The sequence below is a fragment of the Bactrocera dorsalis genome, chromosome 1 (genome assembly GCF_023373825.1).
Source record: "Bactrocera dorsalis isolate Fly_Bdor chromosome 1, ASM2337382v1, whole genome shotgun sequence".
NCBI classification, from domain to species: domain Eukaryota; kingdom Metazoa; phylum Arthropoda; class Insecta; order Diptera; family Tephritidae; genus Bactrocera; species Bactrocera dorsalis.
Window position 1 is genome coordinate 88,890,304 of NC_064303.1, and position 15,122 is coordinate 88,905,425.

At 30.8% G+C, this 15,122-nt stretch overlaps 4 protein-coding genes and 1 long non-coding RNA gene across 6 annotated transcripts; 2 read left to right on the forward strand and 3 right to left on the reverse strand.

Moving 5' to 3' along the window:
• Positions 1-60: 60 nt before the first annotated feature.
• On the reverse strand, positions 61-9,105 carry LOC105233557 (transmembrane protein 214). The gene is made up of 11 exons (XM_011215671.4): positions 8,872-9,105; positions 8,506-8,813; positions 8,221-8,442; positions 8,000-8,165; positions 7,833-7,929; positions 7,663-7,780; positions 7,402-7,600; positions 7,067-7,221; positions 2,008-2,418; positions 978-1,096; positions 61-898 (listed from the first exon to the last, which is right to left on the reverse strand). Exons 1-11 carry the CDS (start codon positions 8,993-8,995, stop codon positions 784-786), a joined length of 2,034 nt encoding a protein of 677 aa, XP_011213973.2. The 5' UTR covers positions 8,996-9,105; the 3' UTR covers positions 61-783.
• Positions 9,106-9,908: 803 nt separating this feature from the next.
• LOC105233556 (transmembrane protein 230) lies at positions 9,909-10,645 on the reverse strand. The gene is made up of 2 exons (XM_049446421.1): positions 10,295-10,645; positions 9,909-10,239 (listed from the first exon to the last, which is right to left on the reverse strand). Exons 1-2 carry the CDS (start codon positions 10,478-10,480, stop codon positions 10,054-10,056), a joined length of 372 nt encoding a protein of 123 aa, XP_049302378.1. The 5' UTR covers positions 10,481-10,645; the 3' UTR covers positions 9,909-10,053.
• Positions 10,646-10,928: 283 nt separating this feature from the next.
• On the forward strand, positions 10,929-12,007 carry LOC105233554 (thioredoxin-related transmembrane protein 2 homolog). Its single transcript, XM_011215667.4, has one exon. The coding sequence runs from the start codon at positions 11,064-11,066 to the stop codon at positions 11,898-11,900; it is 837 nt and encodes a 278-aa protein (XP_011213969.2). The 5' UTR covers positions 10,929-11,063; the 3' UTR covers positions 11,901-12,007.
• A 169-nt stretch (positions 12,008-12,176) lies between these two features.
• LOC125775777 (uncharacterized) lies at positions 12,177-13,033 on the reverse strand. The gene is made up of 2 exons (XR_007421377.1): positions 12,899-13,033; positions 12,177-12,662 (listed from the first exon to the last, which is right to left on the reverse strand). It is a non-coding gene; the product is annotated as an uncharacterized LOC125775777 (long non-coding RNA).
• Positions 13,034-13,129: 96 nt separating this feature from the next.
• LOC105233555 (40S ribosomal protein S11) lies at positions 13,130-14,496 on the forward strand. Of its 2 annotated transcripts, none has more exons than XM_011215668.4 (4): positions 13,130-13,159; positions 13,702-13,827; positions 13,921-14,126; positions 14,319-14,496. In XM_011215668.4, the coding sequence occupies exons 1-4, from the start codon at positions 13,148-13,150 to the stop codon at positions 14,440-14,442; spliced, it is 468 nt and encodes a 155-aa protein (XP_011213970.1). In that variant the 5' UTR covers positions 13,130-13,147; the 3' UTR covers positions 14,443-14,496. The 2 variants fall into 2 exon arrangements, with proteins under 2 accessions (XP_011213970.1, XP_011213971.1); XM_011215669.2 differs by lacking the exon at positions 13,702-13,827 and adding an exon at positions 13,455-13,577 and having other exon boundaries at positions 13,133-13,159.
• The last annotated feature ends 626 nt before the right edge of the window (positions 14,497-15,122 follow it).

The following is a 15,122-nucleotide window of genomic DNA, read 5'->3' on the forward strand; positions in this document are numbered from 1 at the left end:
TAAAAGTACTTATGTAATTAATAAAATCAAGACAGTAAATTTTTAAAAACATCACAATACTTACAACTTTTAAATATTTTTTTTTTATTTAAAAAAGGGGTTATCATTCACAATTCACATAATGAACTAAGAAAAATGCATTGAAGTATTTTATATCAATCGACTAAAATTTGATACAAACTGGAATAGTATGCCACCATTTCATGCACCCTGACGAAAGATTACATTGCAAAAGAGTCGTACTCTGACAAAAAAAAATATAAGAAACTGATTTTGAGTGTACAGCGAATATTAACTTAAATGAATGCAAAGATCACAAAAAAGTGCAATGGAATTTGAAATTATTGATGATTAAGATTGTAAAAAACTAATGATAGTTTAAATATGATAATCAGCATTTCATTATTGAACCTTAAATATTTTCAAACTAACACCATTTACAAGGCTTTTTCAATTATCTCAGCTTCATTCAAAATTTTTGCTTAACCAAAGTTAGTTAATATACAATAAATTTGTAGTTATTCCCTTTTAACTATAATCAACATTCGATTGCTTTCACCTACTTTAGGGAGTACAAAATAGTTTTAAACTGCACTCAAAAGTTTCCATGTTTCAATAAAAATGTACAGCTTTTTGGCATTTGACAAGGCGACATAATTTGCCGTGTAATCCATTTGCTGTTGTGTGTTTAGCAGATGGTGTCAAGGTGGTTTTATTGTGTTGAGTTGTATTGAATTGGTGGAGATGATCGCAATAATAAAATGACTTTGTATTTTCTTAAAATCATTTCAGTTTTGAATAGGTATCAACCTTTTTATGGAACTGATTGTAGTAATCGAGTGCAGCATTTTGGGTCTGGTTGAGAGCTTTGCTCAGGTTTTCAGGAGAGAGACGGCCACTGCAATAATAGAGATTTTATTTGTTATTATAATGTCCTATATATATATGCTAGCATTATATATTATTTGTTTACTCACATGAAAACCTGTGTTCTGAAAAAGACCACTGCTTTGCCAAAAACATCGACGCACACATTTTTGATCGCCAAAGAAGTGTTTTCGATCTTTTTAGGCAGACCGGGAACATATTGTTCCAGCTGAAATATAAGAAAAATATATGTTAAATAAGAAATATGAAAAATAAGAAAAATACATGTTCAGTTTTCGAGTTAGGAGCTACTAGGGTCGATTTAATCTTTTTCAATGAAAAATGCGAATTACTTTTATATCCTTAACTTTGCCAGACCCTATAAATTATACATATAAATATTCAACGTGACGAGCCGAGTCGATTTAGCCATGTCCCGGATTTTTTAACCGGTCAAGGACTGTCAAGTCGGTAGAAATCTACCCCGACAGTCGGGTGAACAAAACCGGAAGATACCCGGATTTTTTATACAGCTAACTAAACTAGGCAGAATTCTGCCGGTACAACAACAACAATCGTTCAAAATCAAGTTTTTGAATGAAAAACTTGTTTGCTTGTGAGCTTATTCAAACAAGCAACCGCAGTTAATGTTTTTTCTTATTTATATAAACACTAGAGAGCAGAATTTACTTTGAACTTCTATAACTGTAAACAATTAAATCTACGTGTTTATGTTAAATAGAAATTTCGACCACACTCAAGATCATTGGCTTTACTTTCTTAAATTTCATTTTAATGTTATTAAAACAAAACAAAGCTTTGAAATTGAAAATCTCTAACTAAACATATACAATTTGCGTCTAATTCTGTTAGTACAAGTATATGTATGTATGTCTGTATATTTCCATTTTATCGTTAGCCACAAATAGACAAACCGGTTTCTGTTCAACCGTCGAACAATTTATTAGAAGTGATGATCGTATGACGGATTGTTTGTGTAATGTAGCGTTTGAGTTAAACAAAGAAATGCACAAAAAGTTCATTTAGAAATCTTCTCGTCGATGATGTCATTATTCACAGACTATAGCTAATAACTCAGTACAAAAAGGCGTATAGGTAAAATATACATTAATTACTCACAAAGCTAGCAGCCACTGGCAGCTTTGCTGCAACAAATTCGGTCACCACACCATATACATTACAGGCGGTGTTGCGCGCCAACTTGAAGAGGTCACACGCCAGCTGACCGGCAGGTTTCGCGTAAGGCGGCACATGTTTTTCGGCCCATTTATAACCTCTAGCCGCGGCGCCCATCGTTGTGTACCACGCTTTCTCCACATGCGGCAATACGCCAGCATTCTTTAGTATTTTGCCTGTAGCTGAACGCTCGAAGACACCTTTGCCATTGACATTTGTGTCATATACTAGAACGCCGGCAATTAGGGCGATTAGCACAAAGCTACCCAAGACCCACTTGCAACAGCCGCCGCATTTCTTTTGTTCGCTGGCTATTTGTTTTTTCTTCTGTTGTGTTGTTTTTTCTTGGACATTCTGTAATTTTGAAGAAAGAATGAAAAGTTAGACACAATTTCGTAAATAAATACTTTCATAAAAGCTAAATACAATAGTTAAGTCTTTTATTTTGATCTTGATTTTTTACCTTTTTACCAGCTTGTTGTTTGTTGGTTTGTTTGTTTTTATTGCCTTTGTTATTTTGTGCCATATTTATAGCAACTTAATTTAATAGCTTTTGATAAAGTCTCAAAATTTACTAAAACAATAAACAAATTCGAGGAAAATTGTAGATTTAATAGTTAAAAAAATGGACGGTGGCGAATACATCAATTGCAAATTACAATTGTTTAATATTATTAACTTATTCTATCTAAGTACTTGTATGTTATCATCTCCCATATATGCATTATGACCAGGGTTGCAAATAATTCATTAAAAAAATAAAAATTCAAATGTTTCAAACTCAAAACCTTACCTCAATTAAAAATATATAATTGAGACAATAAATTTGATCCCAAAACCCAGACTTATTTTTAATTTGTTTTTTTTTTTAATTCCAAATAACAAATTTAAATATATTTAAAAAATTCAAACCCAGGCTTATAATAACGAATTATTATGAATAGTATAAAAGAGTGATTGCCAGACTCAAACATTTTATGCAATTTTAATTATTTTTTGGAATTAAAAGTTAAATTTTCAATTTTTACTAATAAATTAAAACGTATAATTTTGCAATTTTAAGTCTAAAAATTAAAATCTCAAAATCGGAATTAAATTTTTTGTTATCTCAAATATCTAATTAAAAAATATTACAAAAAAATTAAACCCAATCAAAAAATACTCTAAAAGAGTGATCGCTAAACTTACACATTCGAACGATTTTTATTTTATGAACTCTTTAATTTTTTTTTTGGAACTTTAAGTTAAATTTTTAATTTTTACTATTAAATTGTGAAAAAAAATAAAATTTTGCAATTATAATTATAAAATTGGAATTATAAATTGAAATCGCAAAATCGGTATTAAAAGTTGAAATTTTCATTTTTAACACCCAGCATAGTGGATTAAAAATTGATTTACCAATTTTCAAAATCTTGGATTAAAACTTCAAAATTTAATTGGAAACAGCATGGTAATTAATTGGAAACCCTAATAATTTTCAGCGTAACTTTATGCATACATATGTATATGCAACAGAAGATAAACAATTTTTTTACTTAAATTCAACCTTTACTCTCTTTAGAATTTTTTATTTGCAAATGCGATAATATATTTCTTTAATCAAAAGCCGAAGTACTTATCAGCAATAAACAATACGTTGATTGGTTTTTAGCATTGCCTGTTTTTGAGTACGAGTTTCATCTCATCTCAAATATACTCTGTATGTATGTATGTATGTATGTATATGCATTCACATGCATAAAAATATATGTGCACATGTATTTATATCAGTGGGTATATTCATAACTACAAAAAACCGCGCTTAACAACAAAAAAATTATTTTTTCTGCTGGCCTACGTGCTCTGATTCCTCTAATTAATGTTTGTAAAATAAGCGAATTACTATAAAAATACTTAAAAATTGATTTAATACCAAATAGAATAATTGCAAAAAGTTATTTTAGCGTTACAGCTTTGAAAAATAAATTTTATTACTAATAAATCAGCAACATATTAATTAATATAAAAATTTCTTTCCCCGAAATTTCCTAAACTATATAAATTTTGAGACACGTCATACGCAATAAAATGTATATACATACATATGTACATATGTAACACATATTGTTGTACTATAGATAGTCATAGTTTAAATATTTGGTTATGAAACGCACCGGGCATTACGTTAACACGATAGCAGCAAAGTTGCAGCATATCATATTATTAAAGAAACTAACTAAAAGTAGATAAGTAAATAAAGGTGAATAACCCTATAAGAGGCGTGTATAAGCTACTTATAGTGCGAAGATAAAAAGAAATCTATAAAATAATCAAACGCTAACTTCTGCAGCAACAAATATTTCTATTAAAATGTCTAGCACAATGCTTGCTCTTAATTTTCACTAAACAAATAACATTATCTAAAGTTAATATTTAATTTAGTGGCTAAATGCCTTGCTAGATATTTCCGTTAATCAATTTGTAACAGCCACGTGTAAACAATGAAGCCGGTATATGTATAGTTATGAAAAGGTTACCAAATTAGGTAGAGATGAACAGTGCGCACAGGTAGAAAGTGGACGCAGCATACGAAAAGCAAACCACTTTAGAAAATGTTAGTAATCTCACAAAGTTATAAGTAAAAAAAAAATTGTTTTTTTCAAATTATGTAGATATTTAATTGTGTAGAAGAGCATTGAAATCTATGCATTGTTGTCGCAGACCTTGCACCCGAGAGTAGAAACTACCCAGCTAGAAAAATGAGAATATGTATATACACACACAGTTGCTGCTATCAAGAAATTCATCCAGCTCTCTCTCACTCTCCTAAAAAAAACAATTCCACGTCGCACACTTTCAGCGCATCGTCCACTAGGTTCTTACATTACTCCATTTGCATTTTACTAACTCAGAAAGATTTAATATTTGTATGCCTTTACAATCTTCTTCATTATTATTAATACTATTTACGTTAAATATTTTTTGTATTTATTAGTAAATTTCTAAATAGCATAAAATATTTCACATTTTGAAAGAAAAGGAAATATGCACATATTAAAATATTCACATCCTCCCCTTTCCTGTGAACGTATACATTTTCAATTGTAATTTGCTAATCGATTTTTCAACCACCATTTTAGCTACTGTATATATAGGAACATATGAATTAATTATTTGAAAAGTACAAATTCGTGTAGTTATACTTTTTATGTAAATAATTTATCAAGTTGCTAATTTATTTTTACTATTTCACTGTTAAAATTTACTAATATGCAATAAGTAAATCACTATCGGCGTTGTGCACACACTGATCACTCCTCTCCCCAACTTCGGACTAATTGGAAATGAACTCGTCTTTCCTTTTCCTAATATGTCGGCATGGTTGCCAGATTGGTGAATGAAGCAAATGAATTTTTATCTACACCAAAATGTCTCAAAGTTACAAAATTAACTAAATACCCCACTTTCATTTCTTTTTAAAGGTTGGTACGCAGCTCTCAAGTAATTGCTCAAGAACAAAAATACATTATTTCTGAAGTAATTTTGACAGCTGGTTACGCATCGTGAATGATCCACATTAGAAGAGCAAGAGAGAATAAACAAAGTAAACAAACTTTGTGCGTATGTATGTATGTATGTATGTGTATGGTAACACAAATATTTTCATTGAGATTTAAGGAATGTTGTTGACGATTGGTTGGTTTTATACAACATTTCAAAATGGAACATACTTTATAATAATGATTTCAACTAATTTAGGATGAATTTGACGATTACTTCGAATTTCCTGCAAGAAACAATTGTTGATTTGATGTTTCTTCGCAAAACCAGGTTTGCCATATTCACATTTTATTGAAACAAAGTATTAAAAATTAGTACTAGCTTTCTTAAGAGCTGCGTACTAGCACAAGTAACTTTATCGCAGGAACGTTTCTGGACCGTTTCTTAAGCGTTTTTTTATATGAAGTTTTTACGTTTCTTGAGAGCTGCGTACTAAGCTTAACCACAAAAAAAATGTTATATTTCAATAAATAAAATTATGTACTTTTTAAAGCAGACTTAGCAAAATGTTGAATAAAAGTCAAATAATACTATTTAGTATATAGTTTGTTAACATATTACAGCAGAACGCTAGTATATTGTGACTTTGATAGCGTATATATTCTAAACTTCTGGATTTTGATTGTAGCGAAGTATAAAAAGGTACAATTAAAATTACGAAAAAATTTCTGTCGTTCTCTCAGTTGATATTCAGGGGGTTTGGGATAGTCAGAATTTTCAAATAATCTATTAATATTTTGCGTTTTTTGAAAGTATAATTTTTAAAAATATTCTCTGAAAATTTTAAGTAAATAGAACACATATTTTTTCCGAGTTATTCGATAATTAGAAAAGTGTTCTCAGGTGCTCTGGATTAGTGGATTAGGATTAGTGATAGTATCCGCAAGGTGTTTCGATTGAAACAGGATCAACACCGACAGCCATTACTTTAAAAATTATTATTTTTTATTTCTGTCCAGCGAAGTCGATACTTTATTAATTACGAGTATTCACTTTTATAAAAAAAATTATAATTTACAAACAAAAAAAAATATTTAAAATTGTCATTTTTCTCTCTGACTACACCTATACACTCAAGTAGTTCTTAAAAGCGCTGAGGACAACCTGTTGATGCTAAGCAACACTTTAGTTATTGCTCTACCCGATGGGTATCTTTATTTTAACCTTGAATGCTGTCAATGAACCATATTTTAACATTTGGAAAGGATAGTATTTGCTATAGGGACCTAAATTATGGAAACATTTTCAAAAATACTAACAATTTTCATGGATTTAAAATTTTGAACTAAAACAAAATAAACAAAATCACAGTGGTGACTTTGTAATAAGAAACCAATACGTACATTTATGCAGCATGGTTTTGGTTCGCCGTATTGAAATTATATTTAAATATTTTAAACTTTACAAAGTAATCAACACTATTAGTGCTAATTATAAAGTCATATGCAGTTTTACATACCTTTACAACAGCTATCAAATCTTCTAAATTTGGGTCTTTTCGCTTGGCTAAACTCAATTCTTCATTCAGTCTTTGAGCTTCGTCTAAGAAAGCCTGGAATGTGTTAGAACATGCTAGCTTTAGCATATCAATATCAGCCTTATCCAATTGTTTTTCTATAGAAAAAGTAAGAAAAAAATGTTTTGCAAAAGTTAACTATAAAACACAAATCTATAGAAAAAAATAAAAATGTATGTTTTTGTACCCTTTAATGCTATAAGAAATGCACCTGTGGAGGGCTTCAGCCGAAGTTCTCATTTTTTTCTTTTTTTATTTTACTTTACGTTGTATCTTACCGATTTCTTTAAAGAGCAGTAGGGAGGACATCAACTGCTTCTTATAATTCATCTTCCATACTTTAAAACTATCTTCACCATTCACAAGACAGCAAAGGCAACCCTCCAACTCACTACGACTCCGCTTGAAATCATCAATATTACGAAAGAGAGTCACAAATATGTTCGAATGCTTACTGCTAGATAAAATGTACTTGATCTATGAAAAGAAAGTTAATAGATTCCGATTATAGATTTTAATTTTGAATTTTTCGTAGTTACCAAAAAACCGTGTGCACATTTTCCAAGAGTCTCTTGATTCTCTTTTGGAATGGGGTAGTGTGTTTTTAAAGCATTGTAAAACGAGAAGAACTCGTTTTGGTTCAAAGTTATTGTGCAGCTGAAAAATTAAATATATTATATCATATTTAAATTATTTTACAATTACATACTCTTCTTTGGCTGCAGATAAAACTTTTTCTAAATATTCAGCCACAAATTTTGTATAGCTTTTTAGTTCCAGATTGGGTAACATTAGATTTTGCCATACTGCAATATTAAGAAAATAAGGCATATAATAAAACTATACTAATGTTGGGTGATAAATAATTTGAAGTACCTTTAATGCCTTCTGTTATTTCTTTATAACCACCTTGACCAATTGCCCAAAGTATGCTTAGGCAAATGTTGCTTCTATTTTGATATGAATTACGCAACAACGCAATTTTTGCCATGTTATTTGAAGCAACATGTGGCCAATGTTGACTAATTAATTGTAGTATAAACTGAAACCATATAACTTATTAAATTGAAAATACAAATATGTAATATTACAAATACCTTATAACCCACAATTGGCATATTTTTGGAGAGATCCATAGTCATATTGATTAGCAAAGTGTGATAAAAATATGACAAGTTCTCTTCACCTACTGATTCCAAGAAATCGACAATAGCATTGTTAAGTGCAGTACTTGCCAAATTACTGGGATAGTAAATCGATTTTCCTGAGAAAATGGGATCACAATCGAAAGGTAGTTGTTCGTTAAAAAAGCTTGCAACCTACATGATAAAAATAATTATTAATTTGACATATGTACTTATTTTAAAAATTCAAACTATTACGCCTTTTAGCCAAAGCAATTCGGAACCAGGATAAACAATTTTTAATTGCTCAAGTTTAGTGGCGAAATCATTGGCTTCAATACTTCGCATAGCAGATTCTAAGCTTTTAGGTTTGGACACTGTTGATTTCGACTTTGACTGTTGCTGAGATGATTGTTCCTTTTTAGCAGTTTTATCTTTCGAATTATTGGCATTTTTCTTAATGGGAGACGATTTCGATTTTGTTGAAGAGCTGACAGACTTCGCTGGTGAATGATTCTCTTTTCCTCTTTTACCAGACAATAGAGTTCGATATTCATGCGAAGGCACTAAAAAATATATTTTATGACGACTTATATTTTATTATCCATAGATAAGAATGCTTACAAATTTCTTCTAGTTTTGGGAGTAAGGCCGCCTGTCGTTTTTTCTCTGTATGAGCTTCTACCTTCTTATCTAGATTTCTAGCTTTTTTGGATTTCGTAACAACTTCCCATTGATTTGAGGACATGTTTATATTAAATTTTCTAATCACAAATTTCACTGAAACCAAGCTACGTTGCAAATAATCCAAATAAATGCACTCTACCGGCGGAGCATAAAAATAAGAGGAAGAAAAATATAATGCATTGACAGATGACGTTTACACCTAATTGTCAAATTCAGCCGAAATTATTCGGAAATATAAGGCCGAAAACTCAATTCACCTAAAAAGAAGAAATAATTTCTATTAAATATCTAAAACTCTTATTAAATTGGATATATATGTATGTTGAACGCAGACATGTAACATTTTTCAAAAAAAATTGAAAAGTTTTACCGGAGTGACAGTCCAAAGAAACGCACCTCCTCTATTTCGGCCAAATTTCAATTTTTCACGAAGTTTGTAACTTCCAGAAAGAGACGTCAAAGACTCTATACAATATACATATGTATGTATATGTGTAGATAAATCATCAACCTGAGGAGCTAAATAGATTTAGCCATTTCCAACTATGTGTATGTACGCGAACCAACGCCTTAGTTTTTGAGATATGGATCTGAAATTTGAACACTTTTTTCCCCTATGAAGTCAAACATTTCTTTTGATATTCATATTTTTTATTATAATATATATAGCTCAGTCATATTTATAATTGCAGTAAGTATTTGTATATATTCACATACATTTATTTTACTAGTTGTTTTTACAAATATATAATTATGTATCAAATAAAAATCACATAAGTATTAGAGTTGAGTTAGTTATCAGTCAGTTTATATAAGTAAATGCTTTAACTATAAGACCGCTGGTGGAGAGGCAATGGTCCGCAGAATTAGCCTGCAATTTTTTTGATAGTGTTGTGCATAAAGTATGTTCAAATGTTTCTATTTTGTTAGAATTGGCATCTTATCTTTGGTTTCAAATTTCCGGAATATGGAATATAGTGGTGTGCACACTAAATGCATTAGTGTCTTCTATTTTCAGCTATAGTCATGATCTAATAATTTCAACTATATTTCAAATAAGTTAGAACGAAGTTTTCTAAATGTTTCTATTTTGAAAAAATTGGCACCTTATCTTTGGCTTTAAATTTCCGGAATATCATCCCATGAAAATCCTTCACGCTTTGCCAAGATTGACATCAATATGTAGCCATAGTAACCGCCCGGTATAATCATTAGCGAGCCAAGAATAAGCAACGGAGATGCTCGATCAACATATGTTTGATCTATAACTTCTGTAAAAATTAGTCCTGCAGTCGTCAAGCAAACCTTTAAAAATCGAAGTAATAATTATTTTATAAACGACTTCCAGTGCAAAGCTTACCGTTCCAACAATCAGAAAAAACATCACAAAGAATATGGTTTTCCATGGTAATTTTTGTTCAGAAACATAAAAAAGTTCTCCATCTTGAAACTCATAGCTAAGGCTATCCACATCGTCCCTGCCACCCTCACTTTCTGAATCATGAATGCTCCCATAGGATCCATGACGTCGCCGAATTGCAGGCATTTCCAATTTTTTTTGTTCCAAATTTCAAATTAATAAAAAAGACAAACCAATTTCTATAACAACAATCCCTATTTCAACTGACTTTACCCAAATAAAAACACATTATGGATATTTTGATTTTTTATCACAAAGGAATGTCAATTTTGGCATATTGTGTACAAATGGAGCTCTACAGTTACCATTGTGAATAGTTGGTATAAGGCTATTCGCAAGTAGAGGAGAATGTGTTATTTTTCTAATGTATCAAGTAATTTTTTTGAAATATTGAAAAGTTATAAAATAGTTCGTAAAAAGTATAAAATATGATACATTTAACTACAAATCAAATTATATTAAATTTTGTAAATGTTTTTTTTTTTTTATTTTACTTCACATATCGTCTCAAAATGTGCTCCCAGTATTTTAAATTTTATTCATTTCATACTAGGTGGCAAGATCGCTAAATGTTGAACGAAAATATTTCAAGAGGGCGGTAAGGGTGGAAAGAAAAATATGTCAAGAATTCTTATGTGTAAAACAACGGATGCTATTAATTAATATTCTAATTTGTGACTATCATACTAATTTGTGAATTTAACACAAAATGTCGTTACAAAAACAGTTACGTGAACTTTCCAAACCGTATTACTGGATGAATATTGTCCTTTCAATTTCTTACGTAGTCGCTAAGAAACTCTACCCATTATGTACAAGGCTATTCCACCATCGGGGCGAGGAAATGTGTGAATTGGATAGCCGCGAAACAGAAATCTTATTTTTTCTGCTAATTGTGGTTATGATAAGATCACGTAAAACTGGAAGTGTAACCATGGTCAATTATCTATCCGCATCGTTCCTGTACACAAAAGTGGCGAATGTTATTCTTTGGGCATACAGTGATTTTAGATACGGTTTAGCATTCTTATTAGTATGCGTCCTAGTGAGCACTGTATTACCAGAGCCATCGTACCGTGGCCCTGAACATATCACCTACTTCCGCAACATGCAAACATTTGAAGAAGAATTGGTCCGGGATAAGCGAATCAACTGGATTATTTGTTTCTACACAGTGTGGAATCCGAGCTGTGTGAATTTTGCCCCAATTTTTGCTGAACTTTCTGGAGAATATAATTTGGAAAATTTGAAGTTTGGTAAAGTTGACATTGGTCGATTCCCAGATGTTGCGCAAAAATATCGCATATCTGATAGCAGCTTTTCACGACAATTACCAACTGTTATACTCTTTAAAAACGGAAAAGAAGAGGAACGAAGACCTTGCGGAGATTCCAGAGGAAAATTACAGAAATTCTTCTTTTCAGCCGATAATGTAAGAGCCGCATTCGGTCTTAATCAACTTTATAAGGAATGTGTTGAAAATCCATTGAAGAAAACTAAACAAATAACAACCACTGTGACAGCAGCAGTTAAGAAGACACAGTAATTGTTATATCACTTACATAGCTAAATTTTAATATCGAATAAACATAGTACGCTACTTTTTTGTTAGGAAAAATCAAACCTAATAAACATCGATTTCATTAATTCGTATATTTATTTATTTTGATTATCGCTTTTCACTAAATCAGTAAAGAATGTTAAATATGTGTAAATATGCATTTTGAGCAATAAAGACATACCAAAGAATTAAAATTAATCCATGTATGTAATTGCAAATAGCATCGAACATTGTTGTATTTAATAATAAGAAGTACATGAATAATAAAATTTACAACAGTTTATTGACTGAGTGATAAGTAATTTACATAACCTCAGAGATAAGAGTAAGCTACTTGAGGTTTGATATGTTCCGGTAGCTAAAGAGCGGAGTTCGGATAAACATTTTTCCAACTAATATGATTTTGAGAAAGGTCCAAATTTCAATTCAGTTGTTTATATTTATTATTTTCAGCGACCAACCACCACCAATTAAATGCACATATTAACTGCTCTATGTTTTTCTTCTTCTTGCTAGTTGATGTTGTGGTGGCAGAATTCTGCCAAGTTGGCTATCCTTCACCGGATAAAAAAATCGGGACTCGGCTGTCGTGGGAATATCCTCAAGATAGTAAAGAAAGGAGTTTTTTCCTAACGGCATCCAGTTTATTCAATATGTGAGAATTGCTCCGGAAACAGGGGTGAATAAAGCAACGGTTTATTTATGCTGTACTTGGTGTAAACGTGTAATTATCAGTATTTCGTTGGGCTGCCAATAAAAAGATTTTAATAAATAAAAAATATATAAAATTTAAATATAATAGAAATATAAATATAAAATATTTACACTAAAGATACTGAAAAATACACTCATGTTTATAAAGTTTTCTAATAAATTCAACAAATCTTCAATTATAAGTCGAGAAAACTACCGTGATGGATTACATAAGTAATAAAATATCAAAAATCATTATTTGTCACAGTGACTATTAAAGCCCACTCAACCTTTTGAGTTTCCTTTTAAATTTATCATTTAAATAAAGTTGTTTGTTATAAGATATTACTAGAAATATTTATTAATTAACTTTTAGAAAAAAATTTGGATATTTAGGGTGAAACGATATGGTAATTTAACTTTTGATGTTATTTTACCTGAACAATAACTGTCAAACACAACGAGCATTTTGAACGAGTAAACTCTATCCTTCTTACTCGTTGAAGCGACTTCCTCTCGTTCTTTTCTTTTACACCAAGATGGCTGATCAGGTAAGACGCGAAGTGTTGTGCTAGAATTTTTGCTTTCATTTCAAGAAAATTAGGTAAAATCCAATCGTACATGGTCTAAATCTTTAAGTGAATGTAATATCATGAATTGCTAATAAAATTGTGACAGTGGGAGCAGTTATAATGTAAATATTCGAACACCATGTGGTTTCTACTTGGCAATTATTGGATGTCAATTTTTCTGATACACGTTTATTAAAACTTGGAAATGTGTTAAATTTTGTGTAATAATTCTATTCTTATTAATGCTTTACAATATCGTATTGTGTTACAACAGCAAACAGAACGATCCTTTAGCAAGCAATTTTCTATACCAGTTGTCAGAAGGAAATCGCCTAATGCGAAAAAGAAGTTACGATTGTACCGAAATATAGGTCTAGGATTTAAAACTCCTGCTGAGGTAAAATACCAGAAGAGTAATGTGTTCTTTTTTATTTGCATGTCACCCTCCCACCTAATGTGTTTTTTGTTCCTGCTGGATGTTAAACAATAATTGTGAACCAAAAAAAATACTAACAATAAAGAACGAAAGAGCGTTCCAAAAACAATTTGGCATCAACCTAAACAGAAAACTCAAGCCTGGAGTGACGAAGAAGAAGGTTCTCCGTCGCTACCGCGATATTGGCTTGGGTTTCAAAACACCCCGTGAAGTAAGTTAATCCACATTGCATTGCATGTTGTCCGCAACTTTGAAGAAATATCTTGTATTGTGAAAACTAATAGTTTTTTATTTGTTTATATAGGCTATTGATGGTACCTACATTGACAAGAAATGTCCATTCACCGGCAATGTTCGTATTCGTGGACGCATTCTGACGGGCGCCGTCCGCAAATGCAAGATGCAACGTACAATTGTCATTCGCCGTGATTACTTGCACTTTGTGCGCAAATACAGCCGTTTTGAAAAGAGACACAGAAATATGAGTGTACATTGCTCACCATGCTTCAGGTAATTATATAAAAAGAAATAATCTCTAAATGCAACTGAAAGCGAATGATGATAAAATCATGACGGTCTTCATAAACATAATTGCTGAAAAAACTTGACTATATAAAATATACTGACATGCTACATGCACTAACATAATTGTTACAATTATTTCGGAATCAACTATTAAAACAATATTTTTCTTTTATTTAGGGATGTGGAAGCCGGCGATATTGTCACCATTGGCGAATGTCGTCCACTCTCGAAGACGGTGCGTTTCAACGTTCTCAAAGTCACCAAGGGACAGGGCTCCAAAAAGAGCTTTAAGAAGTTTTAAGTTCTAATATTTTTAACTTGATGCTTTTCAAATAAATAAGTAAATCTAAAAAAATTGTTTCTTGCTTTTTAATAATAATATACATTTGTAATTTATGCTATAACATCCAAATAATTGAGCATTGTAATTACATTAACAATGTAAGTATGTCCAGAATTGTGCTTTTTCAACCAAATGTTTTAATAATATCACTATATCACTTTTAGGAGTAGTCAACGTTTGCCAAGTGGTCGAGAGACGTCTGTCTGAAATTTTTATTATAGGTGAGTAACAAAAATTTTGTTTTTAAGTTATTGCTCTCAATGATGATAAAATCATGACGGTCTTCATAAACATAATTGCTGAGGACACTTGATAATTAACCAAAACACTGATTTAATTATTTTCTAATTTTTTTCGTATCCATATTTGTTTACGTTTATTAATGCATATGTTTTTATTTTCCCTTACAGATATCTGCATATTTTCGTTTGGATTAGATGGCATATCTTCAAGCTTAACTCTGGATGTCGTATTTATTTTACTACATACGTATAAAAAAAAAAAAATATTTATAGAAAAAAAAAAAATACAAATAAAACATTAAAAAATTAAATTAATTGTGTAAATAATTTTATTTTTTTTACATGAGAGTTGTTGAAAAAATGCTCACAAATTACTAGGAAAGGTTTGACCTACCT